Here is a 27,618-nt window from a genome sequence, read left to right as displayed (position 1 = left end):
AGAGCGACAGAGGGGGAAGGGGCGGCTCAGTGAGCGTCAGATTGGATGGAGCCGAGAAATAAAATCTAATGTGTGGCGCTCAGCTGGAGACAGAGTGAACGGAGAGAGAAGGAAGAAAGAAAACACAAAGGGGGTCAGACTGGAGCCGGATCCGGACCCGGAGCCGGAGCCGAGGCTGAGGCGAGTCGACAGGAAAACACACAAGAGAGAGAAGGAGGCTGAGAGGAGCCTCAACAAGGTAAGAATGCATGGACTTCAGTCTGTGTGCACAGACATACAAATATTTTAATTAACGTCAAGATATTTTTGTGCACAAGTCACATTTATTGAAGCCTTTTCTGATGAGTTTGAGGTTTTGTGTCTGGACCAAACCTGTGTGTGCATGTTAATGAGGGTCGCCCATCACCTGTGTTTGATTGCCAGCTCTAATATTAGCTCGTCGTGGGGTGGAGCGGTGTGGCGGTGCGCCCTCTTAAATAAGGGAAAATGAAAAATGTGAGGGGTGATGCTGATGTGACGGAGGTTTGGCTGTGGCTTGGTCACGCTTTGGCTTTGCTGCAGGACAGGACGGGGTTTTATGGCTTCACTGGCTTCCAGGAGGAGGAGGAGAGGAGACAGATGAGGGTGGGGGGGTCAGTGAAGGTCGGGGTCAGGCTCAGTGGTTTTAATGAAGTAATAAAAGATAATGTGCACCCGTGCATTTAAATCGGAGCAGGAGACAAATGCTTTTTAATTAAAATATTTTTAATTTGCTGTTTTAATTGTAATGATTAAAGTGCAAGACAACAATTTGAAGATAAGAACATGTTTTCTATTAGTTTCCCACAGGAGGGAAGAACACTGAACTGAAAAAAACGCACAAAAATAAATGCAAAATGATGCAGAACGTCCACAAAGATGCAAAAAACGACCACAAAGAGAAAAAAAAAACATCCATAGAGGCACAACAATGAAAAAAAAGTTCAATGCAAAACAACCACAGATGATAAAACGGCACAAAACAACAAACAAAAAGACACAAGACAACACATTCACAACTACAGTGATACACAAAACAGCAAAAAAAGGTAAAAAAACAAACATGCAACATGACCAAGAGAAGTAATATGTGCACAAAGAAACACAAAGTGATGACAAAGATATGCAAAACAACCAGAAACAGATGTGATAAGAAAAGACACAAAATGCAAAATAAATATGCACAATGACGGCAAAGGCAAAAAGAGATGCACAAAACTACACACTGACGCAAAAAGATACAAAATGACCACTAACGGATGCAAAACTACCACAAAGATATGCAAAAAAAAAACACAAAGGCACCAAACAACAACACAAATGACAAACACAAAAACATAAAGAGGCAAAACAAACACACAAATACTCAAAACATACACAAACATCAGCTAATTAAGACAGAAAACAACCAGAAAGGCACAAAATGGCAAAACAAAACAACCACAAAGATGTGCAAAAAGACACAAAACAATCAATAACAGATGCTCGACTACTACACTGATACACAAAACAGCCACAAAAAGACTCACAAACAGGAACAGCAACCATCAAGAGAAGCAATATGACCACAAAGAAACACAAAGTGATGACACAAATATGCCAAAAAAGGAGAGATGCAATAAAAAAAAAAGGCACAAAACAACAACCAAGACATGAAAAATGAAAACTTACCAAAAAGAGACACAAAACAATCATTAACAAATCTAAAATGACCACAAAGACGTGCAAAAGGAAGCGAAACGACATGGATACAAAACATTACAACAATGAGATGCAAAACAGCGACAAAAATAGGATGGATAATGCCCAATAAATATGCACAATGACGACAAAAAGAGATACTAAAGATATGCAAAATGGCCACGCGGAAATGCAACAAGATGCAAAAGACACCAAGAGACGGAAAATAACCACAATGAGATGCAACAAGTCACAAAACAGCAGCTAAAAAGATGGAAAAAATACCACCAAATGAGGCAAATCAACCACAAACATATAGATAAGGTTTGCAGAACTGCCTCGTTAAGACGAAAAACGACACAAAAAGCCCAATAAACGAACACAAACGAATTTCAATGCACACTACAAATGAAAAACAACCACCAAGAGACACAAAGTGACGACAAAGACATGGATATGAAACATGGCCACAAAAGGAGGCAGAACAACCACAAAGGTACACGTAAGATATGGAAAGCTATGCAAAAATTGCCTCATTAAGACAGAAATTGACACAAAATGCCCCAACATGTCTGCATGTCGGCCTATTGTCTCCTGATCCAGCCATGCATGTCCCACTTCACACCCAGGCCTCGCAGCCTTTTCCGTGCATTTACACTCATCATTATGAGCTTAGCGGGAGTTTATCGCCAGCCACCGGTCAGAAACCTCTCAGGTTTGGCTTCGTACCAGAGCGCTCGGCTCTCCGGCCGCCGTCACGTCACCGTCCTCCTCTGAACCCAGAGCTGTTTCTGGCTGTCGAAGTGAGAGGAGGAGAAAAAAAAAAAAAAAAGTCAGTTTTCAGACACAAACAGTGGTTGTGCAGGACGGTCTGATCCTTCCTGCTGCTGGGTCTCACCGTGGGCGTCTTCAAGGTGCTTCATCTTCTTCTTCTTCTAAGCGTCTAAGAGCTGTCTGACTCCTGACCTGCAACCTGCAGCATTTGTTTTTTTATTTATTTATTTTTTTATCCAGTCTCGGTCAAAAGTGTAACGTGAATCTAGTAACCAAACAGTTTGGAGGCTGAGCTTTGAATCATTAAGAAGTATTTTAAAGCGATAAGCGAGTTTTTAAGCTTTTGTTGATGGATTTATTTATTTATTTATTTATTTATTTATAGCAGCATAAGTAGCAGCAGTAGATCGTATCATGATACGATACAGATCGCGATACTTGAGTCACGATATGATACATTGATGCCATTTGTTGAAATCTGACATTACATTGAATTCTACGTAGTTCAACTGAGAATTTAACGTGCACCATAAAACTGTATGTGTACATCAGATGACAGTGATAATTAATTGAGTAAAAAGACAATATTGATCCTAATGATGCAATTTATTGCACTTTGTTCCCAGTCGTTCCTAATTGGCCCAAAAACAGGACTTTTTCTTTTCCTTTTAAAATCGATATTAAAACATTCAAAGTCGATATTCTGTTGTATTGGATGCACAGGCAGACTTCTACACAACACAAATCCTTTCATTCTGTCAAACGCTGCATCAACCCTTTTTGATTTCATACTTTTTTTTTCCTTTCTTTCTTTTTTTTGCCAAAAAATGTGCAGCAGCCTAAACTTGTTTATCCGAACGGACACTAGGATGAAATCTGTCCAGTCCATATGTCGGGGCGGCGCTGATGAAACGTGCACACGCTCAGACACGGAGTAACGGGGCAGATGGCATCGGGCAGTGCGCCGGCGGCCTCGCCCTCTGCACGTCTCCCTCTGGAGACACGTCCAACAGCTAAAGAGTCTGGCAAAGCAGGTGGCATGATGCACACATGCTGCTGAGTGTTAGAGCAGCGGCCACGCAGAAATAAGGTTAAGCTCTTGCTGCGGCGCAGTGTAATAATACGTACTCCTCTGCTTCGACTGCAGTTTGTGGTTAAAGAAAGTCGAATGACCAAACTCATCATGCAGAACAAAGCTAGTAGCATGCGTTGTCATCATGGGAAATACTTGTTTGGGTTCGGGGCATAGGTGCGTCTAACTTCTAAGAGTCTGCAGGGTCTGTTCAGTCCAAAAGGAGAGACAAAGGAAAACACTGATGCTGTCTCTTTATTGTTCCTACGTCATCTTCTCATTTAAATGCAATTTCTTTTCTCTTTAAACCACATGATAGGGAGTGGACAGTTAGCTAAAAAATGAACAGCTAGCCTGGCTCAACTCATATGACTTGATTTTATGTTTATGGATTATATCCTGAGAGCTGCAAATCAAGTCACATCCAAAGGTTTGTGTTGTAACACTGAAGACATTAAATCAAACATTAGCTTAGCCAGTTGTTTCTAGCTTCGGTCACATTTGAACGTTTTCAGAAAACAAGAAAAAAACACAATTTTTTAGCAAGTACATTGGTATTTTTATTGATACTTCTATTGTAGCAGTCAGTCAGAAAATGAGTTGCTATTAGGCTAAAGATGGGACCTCTCAGCCAGAGGCTATTAAAAGGATATATGTGTCAGTTTGAGTTTAACATCAAATTGAATTCCTGCAAGGCTTAGGTTGTTATTCCCACTGACTGTATAAAAAGTGGACGCTGTGACAGATCCTCTAAAGTGAAGCCAAAATAAGTAGAGCTCCCCCTGGTGGTTGGCTGCAGTACAGGTCAGTGGATATAACTTGAGCCAAACTAAAACACTAAATGTCAAATATTTTGTTTTTATCAAGGATGGTTTATGTCATTTTAGTTAATCAATGTAGTGCTGAAGTGCTGCTGAGTTTTTGAAGTAGAGATGCATCGTCCTTTTTTTATTTTTAACACCTCAGGTGGAGGATCCGTTGGAAAGAATTGGTCTTTAGGTGGATCTAAGGAGCCTGAACGCAACATAGGGCCGGAGAAATTAAACCAGGATTCAGATAGAACGTTTTAATTAAGTTAGCAAACAACTAATCAAATGAAATAGGCCCCAAAACAGAACCTTGAGGAACTCCACAAGTGACATATAAGTTTTTTTGAGAGTCAGTGCTCTATATTTCTAGCGCATACAGAATATAACACATAAATAAATCTTTCAAAGAAGATTTAAAATAGCTTTTTAAAAAACGGTTGCCCGGCAACAGCCCTCAGCCAGGAAATATGCGCTACACAACTGTATGAAAACAATCAGCCCAGACTGAACTAACCAAGACATAAATGAGATGACGGATGATGGACTTTGTATGTAAAATACTTTTATGTACTTTATTTAGATGGTATTTCCAAAAATTTCATTTTCCTATTGTAACAATGGCTTTTTCTAAAGAAAGAAATTTAAGATTTCTTTTTGTAAAAGGAAACAAGACTGACAACAAAAGCCCATTGGACGTTTCTAGAAACCAAGGACATGTCCTCCGGTTGACTATTATTATTATCAGTATTAAATTCTATAAACTCGATCAGAGCTGACTAGTTGACTAGAAGCCACAACTAACCTAGTGTTTTCCAGGCTCGCTCCTGCTGCGTCTCTTCTTTTAATCTGCCAGTTGTTTCTAATCTGTTTCATTGTATTCGTTGGAATCCTCAGTGATGCTCGGGGCCTTTCCGTCATAAATGAATGGCTCGATAATACTCACCATATGGCCGGCAAGGACCTTAAGCATTTAGTGTGGACTCGGCGTGAAAGAGAGAGAAAGGGGGAGATATGAGTGTTAAGCTCTCGTCAGCCTCTTGTAATTAGAGAGGGAGTCGGGTGGAGGGAAGAAGAAGGAGGAGGAGGAGGAGGAACATGGGCCAAGTCTGCAGGGAGGAGGGATGGATGGAGGCTAGACACGGTGTTTTAGCAAAGACTTGTTGACTCGTTTGTTGTTTGAACCCAGTTTTCTCTGTGGAGTGCAGACGAAACAAATCAGTATTTTATTTGACAAGTGAATTCTGCTTTTTAGGTTTTTAATCAAACATTTGCATCACAATTTACCTCATACTTACACCAGGTAAAGTGAAAAAAGCAGTACATAAAATCAGTCTATGTAAATGGTAATTATTGGTTATGTTTCCTAACAAATGATCTACAGGTTTCATTCATTCAGTCGTTATCCCAGATGTCATTGGGCGAGAGGCTTTGTACACTATATGTAGACATACTATGAAATATAATATATCATCTTTGTCAAGCGATGATGACTTTTCAAATATAAAACGTGTTGTTAAAAGTTGTTTCATCAAAGATTACAAGCCACACACTTCCTGTTTCCTTAACTGCTGACGTAAGAAGTGTTGTAGTATTTGCTAACATTAGATATTTGCACAAAGAAACTTCTTTATTCGTATTTTTCAAGTTTAGTTAGCAAATATTTATCTGTACAGCTCAATTTTTATTTATTTCATTTTTTATTTTAGCAGTGTTTCAATTATTTTTATATTTTATTTTATCTATCTATCTATCTATCTATCTATCTATCTATCTATCTATCTATCTATCTATCTATATGTATATATGTATATATGTGTATGTGTATAAATAATATATATATATATATATATATATGTATATATATATATATATATATATAATTTATTTTATTTTTTTAATAGTGCTTTAATTATTTTTACATTTGCGCTACTTAAGCCAGGAGCTACCACCCAAAATTTTGTTATGTGTAATGACAATAAGTGATTCTTGATCTCATTTCTAATCTCTGCTCATGTCTCTGCTAAGCTAACTAGCATAAGTGGGAGTTTATCAAATAAAATAAATTGTATATGAATATATGAAATAACTGCCATCATTTTTGGTTAATAAAATTAATAAAAAAGTTAATAAAATTTGAGATTTATTTAAAATATGGTGATAAACTAAATCTCATAGCATTAGCTAATGCTAATGCTAACCAAACGACTGTCTGCCTCTTGCTTAGTTTTTTAATCCTCTAAAAATGAAGGAAACCAACAATGTGCTTTTAAAATAATTTATTGTGTGAAATTGAGTGAATTTGGTCTGATGATCTAATCAGAACCGAATTTGTTCTAGTTTTTTTATTTATTTCTGTAAACCAGTGTGTTTACAGTGATATTTATCTATCTGTCTGTGTGTGTATATATATATATGTGTGTGTGTGTGTGTGTGTGTGCGTGTGTGTGTGTGTATATATATATGTGTGTGTGTATGTGTGTGTGTATCTACGCCTCGTTTATTCATTTGAAGCTGTGTAACTCTTGCTCGATGTGAAAATGTGTGAGTCTGTCTCTCCTGATAATGTGCCGAATGGATTTTTGTGGCTTTGTCAAAGCTCCGCTGAGTGATTGAATGAATTAATGGGCAGATAGGCTGATGTTGGCTCAGCGTTAGGCCGAATCAGCGTGGGAGGATTATTATCGATGCCTGATTGAGGGTTCTTCACGGGTAGAGGCCAAAGGTTCAACACGACGACATAAAACACAGAAATGTGCGTTCGGTGGACAAGTTGCGGGATTTATTATCACTCAGTCTGCACAGTATCTGTTTGAAACCTTGTAAATGATCTGAAAACTACTGTGCAAAATACAAAGCCAGAGTCAGGGCATGGTTAGCTTATCTTAGCTTAGCATAAAGGCTAAAAATAAGGGGTTGTTCCCCCATATGTTCTGTCTAAATGAGATGATCCTGCAGCATTAACTCTCATGTCTTAGCAGCGATACAACAGTCGGTCATAATGTGCATTAGCTCTAATTAAAGCAGCCATTCAGGAGTATAATACTCAATAAAAATGCACTTAATCTTGAAAATGTTGTGGCCCAAACCCTGAAAACCTGTCACCAGTTCATGTAAATGGTTTGTTTATTCTGTGGCTGTTTACTGTGATCACCACCTTGGCTCAGCGCCGTCCTGTCGTCAGTCGACATTTTCTCCACGTCACCAAAAGCAAACAACCAGAACACGACGGATAATTACAAAAAGACACAAAATCCTGCACCGCTTTCTCACAAAGTGAATCCTGAGAGTCTAATAATCAGCGACATGGAGGCGGGCCTCCATTCATCTTTCTCAGCTGTAATCGGGTTTGACTCGCTGACGTGCTGATCGGGTCGAGTTTGGTTTATGGCGAGTGTTTGTGGACGTCCCACAGTGAGTCAGGTTGATTTGTAACCTGTCGGGTTCTTATGTGATTTTTGAGCACAGAGGAAATGATTTATTAAGAATGGAAAAAAAAAGTCTGCTCCCTATAGATTGCTCTTGTAATAAATTTCAGTCTCCATCTTCTTTGCCTCTTTTGATTATCAGATTTCTAACAGGCATTAAATGCGTCATGCAGTGAAACAGTTGTGGTTTTACTAACGTCCATGTTTCTCATCTAAATCGAGCTGCTGTGTCTCAGGTATTTATTAATATAGTGCAACACCACTCCCAGCTCCTTGGCCTCTCAGCACTGCAGACACACAGTGTGTAGGTTGAAGTGTAGGTAAACGTACATGTTGTGTGCTCACCTGGAATCTTAGATGATGCTTCTCTCAGATCTCCCTCCTACATCACCAACAGTTGTCAGGTTAGAGCAGGTACATGGTCGGAGGGATGTAGGAATGTACCAGGTCCTTCACACAATTCAATTCAATTCAATTCAATTCAGTTTTATTTATACAGCGCCAATAACAATACAAATCGTCTCAAGACGCTTCACAAAAACCAGCCTGCAACCTCCAGATCAGTCTGAGGGCGACGGTGGCAAGGAAAAACTCCTTTTAACAGGAAGAAACCTTGAGCAGAACCAGCTCATATGGGGGAACCCATCTGCCGAAGGCCAGCCGGGTAGAAACAGAGAAGATAGAGAGAAAAGAAGAGCAGGAGAAACAAGATAAACAAACTTCTGTCATAGATACATACATCAAGCGGAAGGAAACATGTAGGATCTAGTAATATAACACATAGCTGATGATCTGTGACAGTTTGTGAGTATAACAGGAATCTTGGGCAGGTTGGTGAATTGTTCATCTAGGTAGGAGTGGACAACTGGAGGAGGCCATGATGACTGGGACAGATGTAGTTTATGGAGCTCCACAGGTCTGATACACAGACTCCAGACCATGAAGACTGGGCTGGTTGATGAGGCCACGGCAGCAGATGTAGCTTAGAACTCCACAGGTCAGATATTCAGCCTCCAGACCAGAGACCCTCACAAGATGATGGAGGGGGATAGATAGATTATAAGAGATAGAAAATAAAATAATGCTTCCTTTATTTATTTGGATTCCCATTAGTCACTACCAAAGGTTCAAAACAGACAAAACAAACAAAAATAATAATAATAAAAAATAACCATATAAATGTTTTTTTAATTTATTTTATTTTTATTATTATTATTTAAATGTATTTTACTTTTTAGTTTTTAATATATTTCTCTTACTTTGATTTTTTTAAAATTTATTTTACATTTATTTTTTTATTGTTTTTATTATTTCGATATTTAAAATATTTTTTTTTAATTTTAATTTATTTATTATTTATTTTCCTGAGTTAAACTGTGGAGGCAGGGCCAGCCATGCAGATGTTTATATCTCCAAACCTCCGTCCTCAGTTACCTAGAAATACTAAAGAGGAAACATGCTACTGGCAAACGGACCAATCACAGCTCTTGTGTTGCTGCAGCACGTCAGCTTAACGCACAAGTCAAAACCACCTATGACACCTAGACAACAACAAACCAACAAATCCCTCAGGAGGCTCATGTTCATCCTCTGATGAGTCACCACATTGAGACCCACACGACATCATGAAGGTGGTCATAATGTTACGCCTACTGAAAAGAATCATGCAGCATCGCAGTCATTGATGCTATAGCGTTGCCACGGTGACGGGGCATCGCATCCTATTGGGCAGAAGTGGCCTCGCTTTGTCAGAGCAACTGTTTTATTCTGATCAAACTTCATCTCGCTGCAGCTAGGAAGCTGTTTATCCTGAGTTTTAAAGATATTTAAATATCTCACTTCTACCAAATAAACCCACGTCTTCTCTGATGTGTCCTTTGCTTTACTTTTCCTTTTCTAGGCATGTGTCTGGTTTCACCGCTCGGCCACACGTGAAGAGGAGCAGAAGAAAACGGGGAAACGGTTTCTTCCCCCCCCCGACCCCCCTCCACCACCACCACCACCACCACCACCACCTCCACCCCCCCTCCGCCCCCTCGTCCTCCGTCCTCCGTCCTCCTGCCTCCGCCCTGAATGATTGAAGCCATGCCCATCGCGTCTGCAAGCACGGGTACAGATGTGCTTATGAACAATTCACGTGCTCTGATCTCTCATTAATGTGGAGGGAGATGAGCTCTCGCTGTAAATACGTGTTGTTATTCATGAAAAGGAATAAGAACCATGTTTCCGCTCGTCTCTTGGGAGCTCGGTGCAGAAGCTACTCATGCACGTAATAAGGCGGCTTAGACATTTTTTTTTTTTTTTTATGATTCACAGGGCTGCATGAGACTCTGGCCTTGCTCACCTCTCAGCTCCACCCCGACGCCAACCACAAAGAGGACCTGGTCTTCCTCAAGGACGTCTTCAGCGAGAAGAGCATCGGTTACCTCATGAAGGTACAGCATGGACCAATGAGTCTCACTAATAAAATCACAGGGAAAAGTAATAAAGTAAAGTAAAAATGTTCTTGACCTGAATCCATACGCTGAGGACAGACAACGACACATACTGGAAGTCCCACTTTACCATTTTTAATTTATTTTAATTTATTTATATATATTTTATTTATTATTTTTTTTTAATTAATTTTAGTTTTTCTTGTTTTATTATTTAATTTTTTAAAATTAATTTTTCATTAATTTTATTTTTATTTTTTATTTTATTTGTATTTATTTATCTTTTTAATTAATTTATTTATTTTACTTATTTTATTTGTATGAATATTATTGTTTATTATCTTTTATTTGAATTTTTTTTGGTCTTTTGCTTCACTTTATAAATATATTTTCTTTTTTTATTTATTTTCTGCACCAACACTAAACAACCTGCAAAATGCTACTAAGAATTTAATCTGAAATTCTTTTTAATTTATTTGTATTTATTTATTTTTTCTTTTTTAATTAATTTATTTTATTTGTATTATTTTTTACAATTTATTATCTTTTATTTGAATTCTTTTTCTGTCTTTTTCTTTATTTTTTTTTTTATATATCTTATCTTTTATTTATTTTCTTTAGGAGAGAGTTAAAAAACATCAACCTAGACCAGACCAGACCCCCCCCACCCCATAGCAATGACACTCCCTGATGACAGCAGCCAGACACACACACAAAAAACCTTTAGGAACAAGTAAAAAAGAAAACATGAAGAACAGAACAAGGTGTTGACCTATTTTTTTTTATATATCTTATCTTTTATTTATTTTCTTTAGGAGAGAGTTAAAAAACATCAACCAACACTAAACAACCTGCAAAATGCAACTTAGACTTTAATCTGAAACCCTCTTTTGTACTTAGTTATTTAGTTGGTTTTAAAAGTTGTACTTCAATCAAAAAATTAAATAAATGAATTAAAGCTGCTGTTAGAACTAAAACATGACATTAACTTGCTTCTTCCTAAATATTTCTTATAAATAAATACGCTGACTTCTGTGCGTTTGCTCCTGATTTGCTTCACATCCCAGATCCATGAGAAGCTGAAGCAGTACGAGCAGCAGAGCCCGACGCCGGTCCTGCACAGCGCCTCCTACCTGGCAGAGGACGTAGGTGCAATCCGTTTTCAGTTTCAGTTGTGACCTGGCAGTTTCCGAGCAAAGTAAACACGCTTTCTGAGGAGTTTCGCTGTGAGAATTTGTCTGATTTGAACCTCCAGCTGGCCGAGGAGCTTCAGAGTGGAGCCCTGGAGGAGGACGAGAGAGAACTGCTGCTCCTGCTGAGCACTCCTCACCTTAAGGTACATCTGCTCATCCAGTGTGTCCTGTTAGTCCTGGTTCCACAGCTTTGTCTTCACCCGCCTTCACCTGTCCCCCTGCAGGCCGTGCTGTCAGCGCACGACACAGTTGCACAGAAGAAGTTTGACCCGGTGCTGCCGCCACTGCCGGATGATCTGGACGACGACCTGGAGGAAGAGTCGGTGAAGATCGTCCGTCTGGTGAAGAACAAGGAGCCGCTGGTGAATGAAAGTTCATTTACTTTAACGGAGCAGCTTTTTTTTTTTTTTTTGAGGGAGGTGTGAATGTGACAGAAAAAAGATTTGTTGTTAGAAACATCTGCTCAAGTGACACCAGCTTCACAGCAGGAAGCAGCCGATTATGAGCAGGTTTAAAGCGAGTCCAGTCAGATCTAAATGAGACCAACACCGATCAGCCACAACATTATGACCAGTGACAGGAGACGTGAATAACATCGATCGTCTTGTGACATTTCACTGTTCTGGTGGGAAACTTTTGGACCTGACATTCATTCATGTGGATGTTACTTAGACATGTAGCCTCCACCTAGACCAGACCAGACCCCCCCCACCCCATAGCAATGACACTCCCTGATGACAGCAGCCAGACACACACACAAAAACACTTTAGGAACAAGTAAAAAAGAAAACATGAAGGACAGAACAAGGTGTTGACCTGACCTCCAAATTCACTGGATCCCAAACTAATCAAGTATCTGTGGGATGATCCGCAGATGCCCCTCCCCTCAAATACCCCCCCACTAACAACATTCACCACCCTCAGAAGGTCCATGTCCATTCTCTGAAGTGTCACTACAAGGGAGACCTACACAATATTAGGAAGGTGGTCATAATGTTACGCCTGATTAGACAAATTCATGAAAACTAAAAACTGCAACTCATCCAGTTGTTGATCTTTACATAAAGAACCAGCACCTCAAGTTCAGATATTGTATTTGACCTGATTTATGTGTTATTGTCCTGTTTCATTTATTTATTTATTTCCTGACAGGGAGCGACCATCCGGAGAGACGAGGCCACGGGGGCTGTAATCGTGGCCAGAATCATGAGGGGAGGGGCGGCCGACCGCAGCGGTGAGACCACACGCTGCAAAAAATAAGAATAATAATTAAAATAAATGGATGTATTACTTAAAATGATGATCTGCAAATAGAACAACTTGACCTGCCATCACTTCTAGCCTTAAAGAACAGATACATCCGAACTAGTGCTTTCAGTCTCAGATATCTCAGTGTTTACAGCCCGGTGTTCACCTGGCGCATACATCACCGTTTAAAATGTTTAAAGTGCATAAAGGCAGAAGAATAACGTGCTCGATGTTTAACTTCCTGCCGCCCAGGACTCGCGTCATCACCGCCACTGATCCACTGACAGAGAAATGAGGAGATTACGCTGCACAACCCCTTGAACTGTCAACAGAGATCAAATCCTTGGGATTAGTGCCACGAGATTGCATATTTTGAGATTACAAACAAGGGTTTCTCCTTGCCGTTTCCATGGAGACGTTAGGGACTTTATGCTGGAGGAATTTTATTTATTTATGTTTTAGTAGTAGTGCTTCTCTTAATGCTACTCCACACGTAATGGGAATTAGTGTTTTTTTTGTGGGGTTTGTGTTCCAGGTCTGGTGCATGTAGGGGATGAGCTGCGAGAGGTCAACGGAAACCTGATCACACACAAAAGGCCGGATGAAATTAGTCAGATTCTGGTAAAGGCTTTTTTTTTTTTTTTTTTTTTTTGTTTTGACGGGTAAAAACTAATTTCTTTGACAGTGGATGATGCGGCTGCTGTTGTTGTTGTTGTTGTTGTTTTTTTTATTACTAGTCCCAGTCACAAGGCTCCATCACGCTGAAAATCATCCCGGCTGTCGCAGAAGAAGACAAACTGAAGGAGAGCAGGGTGAGGACGCACAACAAGATGATCCAGCACCTGAATGCACCACTGTCATTTAAAAGTGTAAAACAGTTTGCACCAAAAAAAAAAAAAAAAAAGTGTTGTAAATTCCTCCGTAAGATGTTCACATATTTCTGTTTAATAAGTGTACAACAAACACAACAAGGAACAAATATGGATAAAACTAGCAGTTGCTAGAGGGTTAGCATGGCCACGTTTACTAGCTTATTATTTACCTAGTGTTGGTCTTCTCTTCAAAGTTTCTTATCAAACTAATCCTCTGCTGCATTAAGTCAACACATTCCTGGAGACTGATTAGAAAATATAAGGATAATTATCATAAGAAGAATAATCTTGTGCAGCAACATTCAAATCAGCGCATAAAACAGAGTTAATTCAAACAGAACAATTACAAGAACTCAATTAAAACTCACTTAGAATTAAAGTAAAAACCAAGAAAAGCTCTCAGATAAATATATGTTTTAAGGTCCAATAGGAACAATTTCCATTTTGTCCTGAGTTCAGCTGCAGGAAGTTTCCATGTCTGCAAATTATCCAAGAGGAAGCAAGTGCAAAGAAAAATAAAGAACTGGCACCCCATGAACCTCAACCCTAAGAGGAACACACTTCACCAGTCACAAATTAGATACAATAATCAACAGAGATTGGTAACCACTTTTCAATACAAAAGTACAAATAAAGTTATACAATAAGAGCAGAAATGATTTTAGAATATGCTATGAATGGATAAAAGCTATAATAAAATAAAAGGACTTTAACTACAGAGACGGTAAAAGAGATAAAGAATTTTAAATAGTAAATGAGATTCAATTAAAAGCCATTAAACACATGATTTAAAATGACTGACAGCCTTAGATGCTAAGCTAATCCTCCTCCTCCTCGTCTTAACTAAGGTGTACCTCAGGGCTTTGTTTGACTACACGCCTTTCGAGGACAAGGCCACGCCATGTCAAGAGGCAGGACTTCCCTTCAAGAGAGGGGACATCCTTCAGGTCGTCAGCCAGGAGGACGCCACCTGGTGGCAGGCCAAGAAGGTGGGCGACCCTAACCTCCGAGCCGCCCTCATCCCCTCCACGCAGTTTCAGGAGAGGTAAACCAGTCTCAAACGATGTTGGGTTTGTAAACGTGTAAACTGTCCTTCTAACGCGCCACACGTTGTTTTTGTTTCCTTCTCAGGCGCCTGAGATACAGAATGAAAGTGGGTTCCTTCCCTGCTCCCACGTCACCAAAGGCTCCTCCGTGTAAGCGTCCGTTACGTCTGCGTTCGCTAATGTGCCAGAGGCTTAGATCTGCTTCTGTTGTGGGTCAAATCTAATTTACCCACGGAGACAGTGAGAGAGATTACGAAAGAAGTGGTAATCTGAGGTTAATCTCTCTCCCCAAAAAAATAAATAAATAAATAAAAATACATCAGCTCATATCCTAATACAATTTAAAAGTGGTTTCTACCAGCGCTCATATTGGCAGATGTTTCTGATTTAGTCTTCAGATTAAAATACTTATTAGCGGAAAAGTCACTGTCAGCTTTTAATCACTGCGTTTAGTCAAACTGCAAACATTCATTTTATGTGTCGGCTTTAGACGAAATAGAGGATTTACTTTCTGAAACTTCCAGTTTTAAAGTGCAATAAACACAAATGTGGAAAACATATTCACATGTTCCTGAGGACAATTTTCATAATTTATGGTAGTTCAGGGCTCTCAAACATCCTGCATAGTTCCCGACTGTAATAAGCAACTAGTGTAAAAAAAAAAAAAAAAATTGTGATAATTCTAATAATAAATGAAGTGATGAAGTAATAACCAGATCACTGACTTCCACTTCTCCTTCTTTGAGGAGTGCACATTTATGCACATTTGTGGAAGGCGTGGTTAGGGCGCTCCTATTTCACCTGGCAACAACAAATATTCTGATTGGCTGATTGGTCGCTGATATTTTCTGATTGGCAGATTGGTCGCTGATTAAGCAGAGCGTTATTTTATCATTTAAAGTGAATTTATTGAAATGCGTGAGACCTGAGAGCCCTGGGTAATTAAATAACCGACATAATGAGGTGAAACCACTAAGGCTGAACACATTTAGTAGCAATAAAACATTTTAAATCTTAAACAATAGGTTTCAGGCTTGCAGCTTGAATGGTTTACTGTATTACTTTAATTTTAGTTAAATGCTAATCTGTTATCCACTCTACTGTTCATTGTTTAAATATGTGTCAGAAGGCAGTGACTTCATGTAACTTTTAAAGTACTTACATGAAACTAACTTAATTTCGTAGTTGGCTTATTGGCCATGGCGGAGACTGCATAAATATCAAACGTGACATCTCCTCCACCTCATTCAGTCACCCACAGGTCTTATATAACACTCTAGTCTTGTCTCGTTAACATTAATTCATAGTTTTTATCATCAGACCAGGTTGTTTTTTCGTCTTTGTTAATAAAATTAACACAAGTTTCCACCCAGTTTGCATAAAAAGCTATAAAAAGTCATGAAGGTGTTTCTCAACTGTAAATGAGGTAAAAACCTTCCCCACTAAACTCTAATAAGTCTGTTCGGGGTTGGACGTGATGGATTTTAATTCAGTCTGATTTCTTGTGGTGAATTAGAGAACGTTCAGTGATGCTGTGTGTTGTTCCTTGCATTGCTAACTGCAGACGATCGGACTGACAAAGGTATGTGGACGAACCGTCGTGTCCGCTCACCTCATCTCATCCATTGGCCTGAATTTCTGTTTGAAATTCTCCCCATCGTCCCAACCTGATCACCACAAACACGACCACCACATCTGCTCGTTTTATTCATTCATTTTTTTGCCTTCAAAGCCACAGATCCTTTCCTGATGTTTGACTTGTCCTGTTCTCCTCTATGAGAACACTTCACCGTCGTCCTGCCCTCCCTCCTCTCACCCTGTTTTCTCTTCCTGCTTGCCATCCCGCAGAAGACTGTGACAGTAAAGGTTCTCTGAACGGAAAGGACGTAGGTGAGGAAACACAATCAGTGAGTTTATACCCATCACCGCAACATCACATTCTTACGCTCGGTCTGTGTGCTGATTCATGCTTTTCTTTTTAGAGAGACTAGCGTGGTTTGCTTTGTTCAACTTTAGATTTTACAGTTTAGATTAACATATTGTATTTTTCGAATAATGGTAAGGATTCTTAAAGCTGTGGAGTAGAAGAGAAGTTCTGGCCATTTGTCTTCTACATAAGAGTATTAAGGCCACGCATGAGAAAAAAAAATGAGAGCAGGTAGATTTCTTTTCATCATGCACTACGAGAATTTTTTTTCGAAATTACACGGCGGTACCATACGCATAAGGTCGACTTTATCCGCAAAATTGTAATACGAATTTTTTTTCCAAATTTCAACTTTTTTCTCAGAATTTTATTTTGACTTTTTTTCTCAAATTTTTGACTTTTTTCTCCAAAATTCACCTTTTTTCTCGAAATTATATTTTGATTTTATTGTGAAAAATACATTTTTTTCTCGTTATTTCAAATTGTTTCTCAAAATTTTGAGTTTTTTTTCTCAAACGTTCAAATTTTTTCTTAAAAAATTGACTCTGTCAATATTTTGACAGTTTTTTCAAAGTTTGGACTTTTTTTTCCTCCAAAATTCACTTTTTTTCTCGAAATTATATTTTGATTTTATTGTAAAAATATATTTTTTTCTCGTTATTTCAAGTTGTTTCTCCAAATTTCGATTTTTTTCTCAAATTTTTTTTTTCTCAAACGTTCAAATTTTTTCTTAAAATTTTGACTCTTCCTCGATATTTTGACTTTTTTTTCAAAGTTTCAACTTTTTTCTCAGAATTTTATTTTGACTTTTTTTCTCAAATTTTTGACTTTTTTCTCCAAAATTCACCTTTTTTCTCGAAATTATATTTTGATTTTATTGTAAAAAATACATTTTTTTTGTTATTTCAAATTGTTTCTCCAAATTTTGAGTTTTTTTTTTCTCAAACGTTCAAAATTTTTCTCAAAAATTTGACTCTTCGTCAATATTTTGACTGTTTTTTCAAAGTTTAGACTTTTTTTCCTCCAAAATTCACCTTTTTTCTCGAAATTATATTTTGATTTTATTGTAAAAATAAATTTTTTTCTCGTTATTTCAAGTTGTTTTTCCTAATTTCGTTTTTTTTCTCAAATTTTTTTTTCTCAAGCATTCAAATTTTTTCTTGAAATTTTGACTCTTCCTCGATATTTTGACTTTTTTTTCAAAGTTTCAACTTTTTTCTCAGAATTTTATTTTGACTTTTTTTTCTCAAAATATCCACTTTTTTTCTTGAAATCACAACTTTTATTTCAAAATTTCCAATTTTTTTTTTTTTCAAAATTTTTTTTGCAAGGTGCAGGATAGAAAAAAATCTACCTCATCTAATTTATTTTTTCTCACGTGTGGCCCTATTACTCTTCCGTAGATCATTTGTTTTACTAATTTAAAAGTGATTTCTCTGAACTTTACCCAGACGTCTATTTGGTCTCGAGGTGGGACCTTTCTTGGCGTCAAAGATATAAATAATCTCATGATCTGAGTGATGACTTCATGAAATGTTTTTTAAATTTGGCTCAAATGCCCTCAGGGTCACTGTGACTTATATTTGCTCTGAATTCATATGACAGTGGTTTGGTGCTAAGTTTTGTTGCCGTCAGTAGCTTCATGCATCTGCAGAGCAAAGTGGCAGCTTTATAAACGATACATGCTTCATTATGTTTTTCTTTCTTTGGAAGTTGTGCTTTGAGTTGATGAAGACTACTTTTAGCCGGGATCCCTCTCACAAACCTCTCCATGCTATGCTATGCTAGCAGTGCTCAAAGGCCTCCTGTTTGAGAGCCACTGTCACATGACAGCAATGACAAAATTGGAAAGAAATATTTATTTGATTATAATGCTTCTACATCTACGTATTTTATGATATAGATATAAATGGAAAGTGGAACTTGAGGAGTGGAACTATCCTATTGATAGTTAGAAATATTCAACTTTTCAGCTATTGGAAAGATAAACTTTGTAATTTGCCTGAGAAGATTCTGAGTCATTCACGTGTTGGTTTCTCTTCGGTTCAGATGTTGTGAAGTAAAAACCAGTTAAATCTAAAGACTTGGATGAATCCTGAATCCTTCTCAAGACGCTGAGCTTTGTTTGGTCATATTTTTGTTCACGCTTCTTTTTTTTTTTTTTTTGTCCCCTTGGGATGAATTAATTCCGTAGCTTTTCCAACATGTCACACTGTTATATAACTGATTAGTTTGATGAACAGTCGCTGGTTAATCCAACATATTCTCACTGTGAGGTAGAATATGATTGGACCAGCAGGCTTTCCGTCCCGTGTGCTTCTCAGTGTCCTTGTGGCATCTCATCGCGCTTCACAAACGGCCTCTCCTCAACTCTACACGCCGACGTCGTGTGTTTGACTTGAGAGGTTTAGCCCGCAGCAGCATGCATGGCTTCCCAGCTTGTGTTCTGTTAAAAGATTTGGAGCCGGTTGAATAAATGGTCTAATATGAGCTGTAGTTTCTCCCAAGAGTAAGGCAGCCCCTGTCTTCTGTGGCCATGCTTTCTCATGGGATTTTTACTCAGGTACTCTTATCGATTTCTAACGGTGTTGTGCATTGTTTTATTTATTTTGACGCTCTGAAACCTTAAGAAACAAGTTTAAAATAAAGACTTTCAGGGCGTTTGTCTGTTTATTTGTTTAATTTTTAATTCGTAATATTACATACATTGAATTTTTAAATCTTTTATACATGATCCAGCTTAAAGTTCCCATCCTTGTGTCCTCCACCACAGCTAGCCTGCGCCGAAGCTTCCGCCACAAGAAAGATCGCCAGGGTTCGCCGGGAGAGCCGCAAACTCCTGATGCCAATCACACGGAGTTCCTGATTTATGAGGAAGTCATGCAGTATCTGCCGCGCCCTGGTGACAGGCCCCGTCTTATCGTACTGATAGGTAGGTCAGTCTGTAGATAACGCCACATCATGATGTTTTCCAGGACTGTGCTCTTATCTTTTAACCGTCTGTTGTGTCTTTGCACGATCCCAGGTTCACTGGGAGCTCGCATCACTGAGCTCAAACAGAAGGTGATCGCGGAGAATCCTCGACAGTACGGTTTGGCTGTGCCTCGTAAGTGTTTCTGCCTTTTTATTCGCAGGTGATGGTTCATCCAAAAACACTAAAGAAACATCACTGGACTTAGTTTCTTAAGTGCAGTCTTCAGTTCTAAAGGAACTGGCATAGACTGTATAAATATGGAGTGAACAGCTGAAGTGAAGGCAAAACTAGTAGAGCTCCACCTGGTGGCCGGCTGCAGTATAGGTCATATATTTTAGGTAGTTAATGTAATGTTGACGCATGTTCAAGTGTCAATTCTTTGAATAAGTTTCATTTTATTTTGTTGTTTGACGCCATAGAAACAGGATGTGACACAATCCAACATTAGGGAGTCAGAGATTCCTTTTTACTGCATGTTCCCATTCATCAGGGCTGTATATTAGAGAGAGTCTGTCCAACCAGGGAATGTAGCGTCTGATCTGTCCCTCTATGCTGACTGGTTCTGAGCTGGTCACTTGTTTCATGGCGCCATGTTAGATACATCTAACCAATATTCACCCATAGAGAAGTGGCAATAACAGAGAATAAAGTTGGATTAAAAGTTAAAATATGCCACAGTGCTCAGCCTACGGCTCCAGCACAGGATCAGGAAAACATGGAGGAAACTCCACCGTTTCCCCAGTGAACAAAAACAGAGAAAGTTATGGAGCAGAAGATTAAAAGGAAGAACTGAAGGCTCAGGAGGCTAAAGCCACCTGGTGGTGGATTTTTAGCACTGCAACTAGAGCCCCAACTCTGTCAAGTAGTTGCTCCTGTGTGGTGACATGAGAACTTTTTGTTTTTTAAAAAATTGTTTGACTCCCTGATGAACGCATGTAGCTGAAGTTTTTAATAGTTCTAATGATCTAGTCATATCAATAAAGGCTTTTTGCCCGACCAATTGTGCCTTGGATACATTTTATTAACTTATTTTGTCCCATCCAAAGAGCACCTCCAAAACATTATTATTATTATTATTTCCTTGTAGCTGGTGGAGGTAGAACAGAGTACTGCGTTGTCCATATTTATGTACTGTCTATGCCTCCACATGTTCCTATTTAAACACCCAGGCGTCCTTTATAACTAAAAACTTGGATCAAACGTCTTCAAGAAACTCTACAGGTCTGGCCGCCTTTCTTCAGCGCTTTGGGATATTTAATGTTATACATGTTCAAAAACAATGGCCTTTAGAAGTAGGGTTACATCCACTAACTACTAATTTTTACACCACATTTTCTTCCTGCTTTTTTAAAAAAACAAAAAAAACATGCAACTTCAAGACACGACTCGAGCCAGGAAGAGTCACGAGAGAGAAGGAGTGGAGTATCACTTTATCAGTAAGGCAGCGTTTGAGGTCGACATCCAGAACGGGAAGTGAGTATCTGACACGACGTCTGCAAAATGCAACAGAATTGATTCCTTTCCTGCAAAAAAAAAAAATATATATATATACATATATATAAACTTAGCCTGTGAACATGAGACTGCTTTTGTTTGCAGGTTTATTGAATACGGAGAGTACAAGGAGAATCTGTACGGCACCAGTTTGGAGTCTATTCACAGAACTTTGGAGCAGAACAAGCTCTGTCTGGTGGACGTTCAACCTGAGGTCAGTGTACAAGTCGGCAAACATCGTCTTGTGATGCGTTAGTTGCAAAGTATTTTCTATATTCTTGCATGAAAAATTACTAAAAAAAGTCCTGAAATAGAAAAAGAGAACCTGTCCACAAACTATTTTCTCTCACTAAAATGATTACTGCTCATTTTATATTCATTTCAGTCCCTTACTCTGCAAAGAAAAGGGATCGGAGAGACTTTTAATTAGTGGTTTGATAGTTGTATCGTCACTAAGCTGACGGTTAAATTAGGAGTGCTGAGGTTTTACTTGTCACATTTATAAGCACGACTACATTTTCAGTTCTTTTTATCTTTATGTCTTTCTTTGACTTGGTCCAGGCACTGAAGACTTTACGGAACGCAGAGTTCAAACCATACGTCATCTTTGTCCGGCCTCGCATCTACGACGGTCGAAGAAAACAGTTTGGATCCAGCTCCTCACTCAGCGTTGGGGTCACGGTGAGTTAACACAACCACACCAGACCAATGGTGAATACACCGATCACATAACATTCACGATAGTATGTGGATCTCTGTGGTGGTGACTCATCAGAGCGTGCACCTTTCTGAGTGTGTTGAATGTTGTTAGTGGATCATCCCACAGATACTTGATCAGTTTGGGGTCTAGTGAATTTGGAGGTCAGGTCAACACCTTATGCACAATGTTTTTTTTTTTTAGTTGTTCCTAAAGCGTTTTTCATGTGCATCCTGCTTGGGATGACTATTGCAATCAAGGAGTGTCATTGCTATTGGGTGGGGGGGACCTGGTCTGGTCTAGGTGGGGGCTACATGTCTAATCCACAGAAATGAATACCAGGTCCAATATTTCCCTGCAGAACACTGAATTGTCACTAGATGGCTTTAATGTTAATCACTTCTCCTCTTAGTGGTCATAATGTTGTGGCTGATCAATGTATTTTCAGACTAATTTTTGAAAATTTAAAAGGCTGCTATAAAATCTATTTACATTCTTTTGAACAAGACATTTCCGTTACACCAACATACGACGTAGACCTGTGAAACATTTTATTTTTTAAACCTCTCTTAAATGCTTCCACTTTTAGTCCCGTCAGTGGTCATAATGTTTTGGCGTTAACATGTTATAAATGATCACATGCACCGTCTGTCCTCAGGAGGACGACCTGCAGGAGATGAAGCAGTCGGCCGAGCGGATGGACGAGTGCTACGGCCACTGGGTGGACTACGTGTTGGTGAAGGAGGACCCGGTCAGTGCCTTAGCGGAGCTGCAGGAGGCGCTGGAGAGGGTGCAGATGGAGGCTCAGTGGGTGCCTGTGTGCTGGGTGAGGCGTTAAGGGGTCCGGCCTTTTCCTGCCATATTTAGAACCGCAAGGGCCGAGCGGAGGAGCCACCGTCCTCGAAGTCTGCGGCGACCTCGCTTCCTCATGAGTCTGAACATCCAACAAGGTCGACGTTAAAAACGACCACGTGGGGGCGTCCTGATCTTTATTATTAGAATCTGAATCCCTGTAGCGTCAAACATGTCTTATTCTACTACTAATACTTATACTAGAAACCAGAAGAAGAGTTTCCTGGAGACAAATCTTCCACATTAACTCTGACTTAAAGAAAGACCGGATCGGGACATCCCTACCTACTACATCCAGTATCACGTCTCCAGTAGACGCGCCTCAGCTAAAGGCTAAAGTGTTAAGACGCCCAATGTAACAGCAGCTATAATGTGAAGTGCCATATCGAACGTGTTGAATTTAGATCATTTGTGAAGCAAAAAAATGATTAAATAAATGAAATCTGCTAAAGCTGGAGGCTGTGCTGGTGCGTTTCATTTACCTCGGAGCTGGGAATGACGTCTGGAAAACTAGATGCCTCCGTGAAACTTGGTGTGTTCAGTATTTACATTATTTCAGTGTAAAGTGTAAATGAAATGAAACTCAGGAGCGACAGAAACATCTGGAGGAAACCATTTACTTGTGACGTTATGTAACAATTACAAACCATAAACAAAAGGAGGAAAATATACATATGTGGCCTTTTACTTCCACAGCTTCTTGATGGACATGTTCTTCTCGCTGTCTTTCTGCATCACCTGGAGACGAGAACGAGACACGGTTTAAATCGGTGGAAACGTCGTCGTCGGCTTCGTTGAGACGCGATAAAAGACGTCGTACTAACCTTTGCCACCGCCATCTCAAAGTCCTCCTGAGTGACGTGGACTCTCCTTTCTCTCAGAGCATACATCCCTGCCTCCGTGCAGACTCCCTACAAACACACACAAGTCATTTCTACATCACTACTACTTCTCTATGACCTGTAACCTCTACGATTCAGTGATTCTCACCTTAACCTCGGCACCAGAAGCTCCGGGCATCAGCTCCGCGATTTTCCTCAGGTTAATGCCGCGCGTCAGATTCATCTTCCTGGAGTGGATCTTCAGGATGTCGAGACGAGCCTGTGGGCGCAGAATCAAGACGGTGGTCAAACATGAAACGCTAACGGAGTCTTTAATAGTTGTGAAGCGTGAACCACGTCAGGCACCTCTTCGTTGGGAGGAGGGAACTCGATCTTCCTGTCGATTCGTCCTGGTCGGAGCAGAGCCGAGTCCAGGATGTCGATACGGTTGGTGGCCATGATGACCTGCAGACACAGAGATTAAAATGTTTACACCACAATCGAGAACTGTCTTAACGGCCATATACACGACCAGCCACAACATTATGACCACTGACAGGAAAGGTAAATAACATTTAAACCATCTTGTGACAATTCAATGTTCTGCTGGCAAACTTTTGGACCTGTTATTTAAACATGTAGCACCAAACTACACCTACAACCTACATCAGATCAGTCCCGAGGGCTTTTTTTTGTTTTTTTTTTCCATGTATAATCCCGTGTTTACAACATTTTCTACAGGTTCAGAGAGGAATTAAAGCAGTAGACTGACTAAGGATGGACTATTTCACTGTGATGATGAGTAAACATTGTAGAATAATCCACACTAGTAGTAAAATAGGTTTGCAGGGCCTCATGTTAGCACTGCAACAGTTGCAGAATTTTTTTTTTTTTTTTAAAACTTTTTATTTTTTTTAAAAACAAAAGGAACCTAAACAACCGACACGGCACCATTGTTTGGCTTCGTCTGTGTCTTCACGATCTGCCACTTAATTTTTGGACGTTTCCATCTTCATCACGTCTCACAGTGACACATTAGCACCATGTGTGTTTAGACGCGCTACACTGAAAGTGGTCCAGTCTGAAACAGTGTCTCAAATACACCTGTATATTTAAAATTCATATCATAATGAAAAAAAATACTGGTATTCAGTATGAACTGGTACCACCCAGCTCCTCCCACCCCATAGCAATGACACACAAAAACAGCATAAGGTGTTGACCTGGCCTCCAAATCCCCTAGATTCCAAATTGATCAAATATCTGTGTCCCCTCAAAGGTCCATTCTCTGACACAACATTAGGAAGGAGGTCATAATGTTATGCCGGACTGATTTAACACTAGTGATTCTAGGGCGTGTGGTACCTTGATGTTCTTGGTCGCCTCGAAGCCGTCCAGCTGGTTGAGCAGCTCCAGCATCGTCCTCTGCACCTCGCTGTCTCCGCCCGATCCTCCCTCCAGACGAGACGAGCCGATGGAGTCGATCTCGTCCATGAAGATGATGGAGGGAGCGTGTTCTCTCGCCATGACGAACAGCTCGCGCACCATGCGAGCACCTGGGGACAAACCGGGGGGGGGGGGGGGGACGGAGCGCGGTTATACGAGAACAAAAACCTACGTTTGTTTCATTAAAAAAGAGAAAGAGGAACTCACCCTCTCCGATGAACTTCTGGACCAGCTCGGATCCAGACACCCTGATGAAGGTGCAGTCGGTGTGATGGGCCACGGCTCTGGCGAGCAGGGTCTTCCCTGTACCCGGGGGTCCGTACAGCAGCACACCCTGCAAGAGGCACGGAGCAAAACAACACACAGGAGAGTTTACACAACGAATTTACACAACAACGTATGAGCAATGCAGCAATTAGCCACTTAAATCAAAAAGAAAGCACTCATTTGGATTTTCAAACATGGTAAAAATGTTTTTAACGAACCAATTCACAGTTGCGGAGTACAAGAGTTTTACAAGTGATCTGTGAAGCCTGTGTAACACCCACCTTGGGTTGTGCGATGCCTAAAGCCTCAAACAGCTCCGGATGTTTAACAGGCAACTCGATAACTTCTTTGATCTCCTTGATCTGTTTGTCGAGGCCACCGATCATTTCGTAGGTGGAGTCCGGCACCTTCTCCACCATCATGAGAGACACCAGAGGGTCCACCTTGTTGGGCAGGATCTTGTGCAGCGTGTAGCTGTCGTTGCGTAGAGCCACGCGGCAGTTTGGAGTCACCTAGAGACAGAAAAGGTTCGGTTTCGTGTTTCCTTATGTTCGCGGTGACAAGTGTCACAAATATTCTTCAATACTTACATCATTAATGTCAATGTTCTTGTCTACATCCACAACAAACTTTCCTTCTGGATGAACCTGAAAACGAAGAGCAGACACGTTAAACTTCAGCCTCTGATCAGATTGTTCTGCACGGTGCATGTACGCGCATGTCGTACCTTGACCAGCACTTTCTTTTTGTCCATGACTCTGACCACTTCTCCTACGTAGGATCCTTGTTCCTGCAGCAGCTGCAGCTCCTCACGAAGGAGACGCACTGAGAGGCAGAAGGAAATTCAAGGTTTTCATCTGTGGACGTTTATACGACAGAACTGCAACGCACATGAGAATAAATCTGCATAAAACCGTTTACCTTTGGCGTTGAGCTCATTCCTCTGTGCCTGCAGACGTCTGAGATTCTGGCTCTTTTCGTTCACTGTCAACTGTTGAGAAAACAGCAAATCAGGAACGACAAGCAAACAGAAGACGAACAAGAAGTCACATTACCAGCTAAAAAAAATGTGTCAAAAAACTCCCATCTCACCTGCAACTCTTCTATCTTAGACAAGTAGTACTGCCTCAGGCCGGTTCCACCCTTACTTTCCCCCATCTCCATCTGTTACAGCAAAAAAAAAAGGAAATAATAAAATCATCCAATTTAGTGACACTTAAGAGTTTCTAAATTATTTTTTCATGCAAGATGTCATAAAACCTAACAAAGCATCAACTATTAGAAGCAAACAGTATTTTCCAAACGTGTGTTAGATGTAACAACATCATCAGTGAAAACATGAGCATTGAAGAAGTTAAAGAATCAGCTGGTTTTAGAGCCGATTGTTTGTACCGACATATGTTTCTATTATTATAACAATAAAAAATAGAAACACCCATTTTTGCATTTAATTCTCTATAATTTAACAGCACCACTAATCTAAACCTTTCTGACACCATGTAAGCGTCAACATTAAAAACAGCCATTAAAGAGAAATTAGATTGTTCTATTTAAATGAATTATTTTTTACTAGTGCACATAAACCACACACGAAAGCTAAATAAACAGATAGTTTAAGGTTATTTTTTTCAGAAACAGGAGGAATTACAGTCAGCAAAATAAAAGCACAGTGAAGTGGAATGGATTGTATTATAAAATACATAAAAATATACAATACCGGTACCATAATAGCACAATTAAGTCACATTTGAACGTTTCAAGAAGACATTTGGTAATTCAAAATGTATACGTTTCGTGTACATTAATTTCTGTTTCTAGAGATAAAGAGTGACAATTTATACATTTTACATGCACAAAACTCCCTCCTTCCAAATTAGATTTTGCATAAATTAGTTTTAAATCAACTAAAGGCGTATCTTTGCCTCATTGTAGAAAAGAATACGTAGTTTATGCGGAAACTAGCATTAGTTGATGTTAGCTAACATATAGACAATACACAAGTAAAGTCTGGTGCTTTAGACGCGTTCAGCTGTTTAAGTTTTAAGAATAACTGGCAAACGTTGTGTATTATTTAATTAACGTCAGAATATGTCAAACTTTTGCAAGTCATTCGGTGTGGCTAGCTCGGGCTAGCCCGGTAGCTAGGCTAGCTACAATGAGACAGCAAACCGGCAGCGTACAAACACATTCATTGTTCAGAATGAAGTGAAATTTCAGATTTTTACACTAGAGCCGCACCGCGTCTCCATCTAATATTCGGTTAAGAGAAAGCGCTCGACTCAACGCCCATACTTAACATTTCCTTGATAATATGCCAAAGAAATCATCCAAAACGGCAGAAAAATACACCTACATGATCGATCCCGTCCACCTCCATCTTGGAATTCCTACTTCCGCTCTAGACCTAGCGTATTTCCGGTGGATTTCTTCTTCGGGTGCTTTTAAAATGTAAGAAATACTCACACCGCCTTCTAGTTTCCAGGTTAAAAAAAAGTAAACGTTATCCTCATAAACTTCAACCAATAGAGTCAAACTCCTTTTAGTCCAGGGGTCGGAAAAGTAACATTA

General features: G+C 39.6%; 2 protein-coding genes across 6 annotated transcripts; one reads left to right on the top strand and one right to left on the bottom strand.

The window, feature by feature from the left end:
* Nucleotides 1–22,971, top strand: LOC125022535 (MAGUK p55 subfamily member 3-like). 4 transcript variants are annotated; one of them, XM_047609247.1, is made up of 20 exons: nt 1–238; nt 9,679–9,888; nt 10,095–10,213; nt 11,281–11,358; nt 11,469–11,549; nt 11,631–11,768; nt 12,559–12,640; nt 13,190–13,275; nt 13,392–13,466; nt 14,375–14,571; nt 14,658–14,722; nt 16,137–16,154; nt 16,421–16,462; nt 18,997–19,062; nt 19,273–19,431; nt 19,525–19,605; nt 20,853–20,946; nt 21,073–21,181; nt 21,529–21,648; nt 22,323–22,971. In XM_047609247.1, exons 2-20 carry the CDS (start codon nt 9,852–9,854, stop codon nt 22,500–22,502), a joined length of 1,827 nt encoding a protein of 608 aa, XP_047465203.1. In that variant the 5' UTR covers nt 1–238; nt 9,679–9,851; the 3' UTR covers nt 22,503–22,971. The 4 variants fall into 4 exon arrangements, with proteins under 4 accessions (XP_047465203.1, XP_047465202.1, XP_047465204.1 ...); XM_047609246.1 differs by having other exon boundaries at nt 16,421–16,479; nt 19,008–19,062; XM_047609248.1 differs by lacking the exon at nt 18,997–19,062 and having other exon boundaries at nt 2–238.
* Nucleotides 22,972–23,117: 146 nt separating this feature from the next.
* psmc5 (proteasome 26S subunit, ATPase 5) lies at nt 23,118–27,494 on the bottom strand. Of its 2 annotated transcripts, none has more exons than XM_047609250.1 (12): nt 27,404–27,494; nt 26,143–26,214; nt 25,972–26,041; nt 25,778–25,875; nt 25,641–25,697; nt 25,332–25,562; nt 24,991–25,117; nt 24,703–24,893; nt 23,704–23,802; nt 23,507–23,617; nt 23,341–23,427; nt 23,118–23,254 (listed from the first exon to the last, which is right to left on the bottom strand). In XM_047609250.1, the coding sequence occupies exons 1-12, from the start codon at nt 27,425–27,427 to the stop codon at nt 23,201–23,203; spliced, it is 1,221 nt and encodes a 406-aa protein (XP_047465206.1). In that variant the 5' UTR covers nt 27,428–27,494; the 3' UTR covers nt 23,118–23,200. The 2 variants fall into 2 exon arrangements, with proteins under 2 accessions (XP_047465206.1, XP_047465207.1); XM_047609251.1 differs by lacking the exon at nt 27,404–27,494 and adding an exon at nt 27,347–27,371.
* Nucleotides 27,495–27,618: the final 124 nt, after the last annotated feature.

Source organism: Mugil cephalus, chromosome 16 (assembly GCF_022458985.1).
Source record: "Mugil cephalus isolate CIBA_MC_2020 chromosome 16, CIBA_Mcephalus_1.1, whole genome shotgun sequence".
Lineage (NCBI taxonomy): Eukaryota > Metazoa > Chordata > Actinopteri > Mugiliformes > Mugilidae > Mugil > Mugil cephalus.
Note: the sequence above shows the minus strand (reverse complement) of the source record. Positions and strands in the feature narration are given on the sequence as shown.

What these genes read in the sequence shown, in the direction of transcription:
- LOC125022535 (XM_047609246.1), top strand. Translation starts at nt 9,852, where the DNA reads ATGATTGAAGCCATGCCCATCGCGTCTGCAAGCACGG. An exon ending in ACAAACTGAAGGAGAGCAGG is followed by an intron (nt 13,467 to 14,374) that starts GTGAGGACGCAC and finishes GTCTTAACTAAG; the next exon opens with GTGTACCTCAGGGCTTTGTT. An exon ending in CACTCAGCGTTGGGGTCACG is followed by an intron (nt 21,649 to 22,322) that starts GTGAGTTAACAC and finishes GTCTGTCCTCAG; the next exon opens with GAGGACGACCTGCAGGAGAT.
- psmc5 (XM_047609250.1), bottom strand. Translation starts at nt 27,427, where the DNA reads ATGGAGGTGGACGGGATCGATCAT. An exon ending in CTAAGATAGAAGAGTTGCAG is followed by an intron (nt 26,042 to 26,142) that starts GTGAGATGGGAG and finishes TTTTCTCAACAG; the next exon opens with TTGACAGTGAACGAAAAGAG. An exon ending in AAAAGAAAGTGCTGGTCAAG is followed by an intron (nt 25,698 to 25,777) that starts GTACGACATGCG and finishes CTTCGTTTTCAG; the next exon opens with GTTCATCCAGAAGGAAAGTT.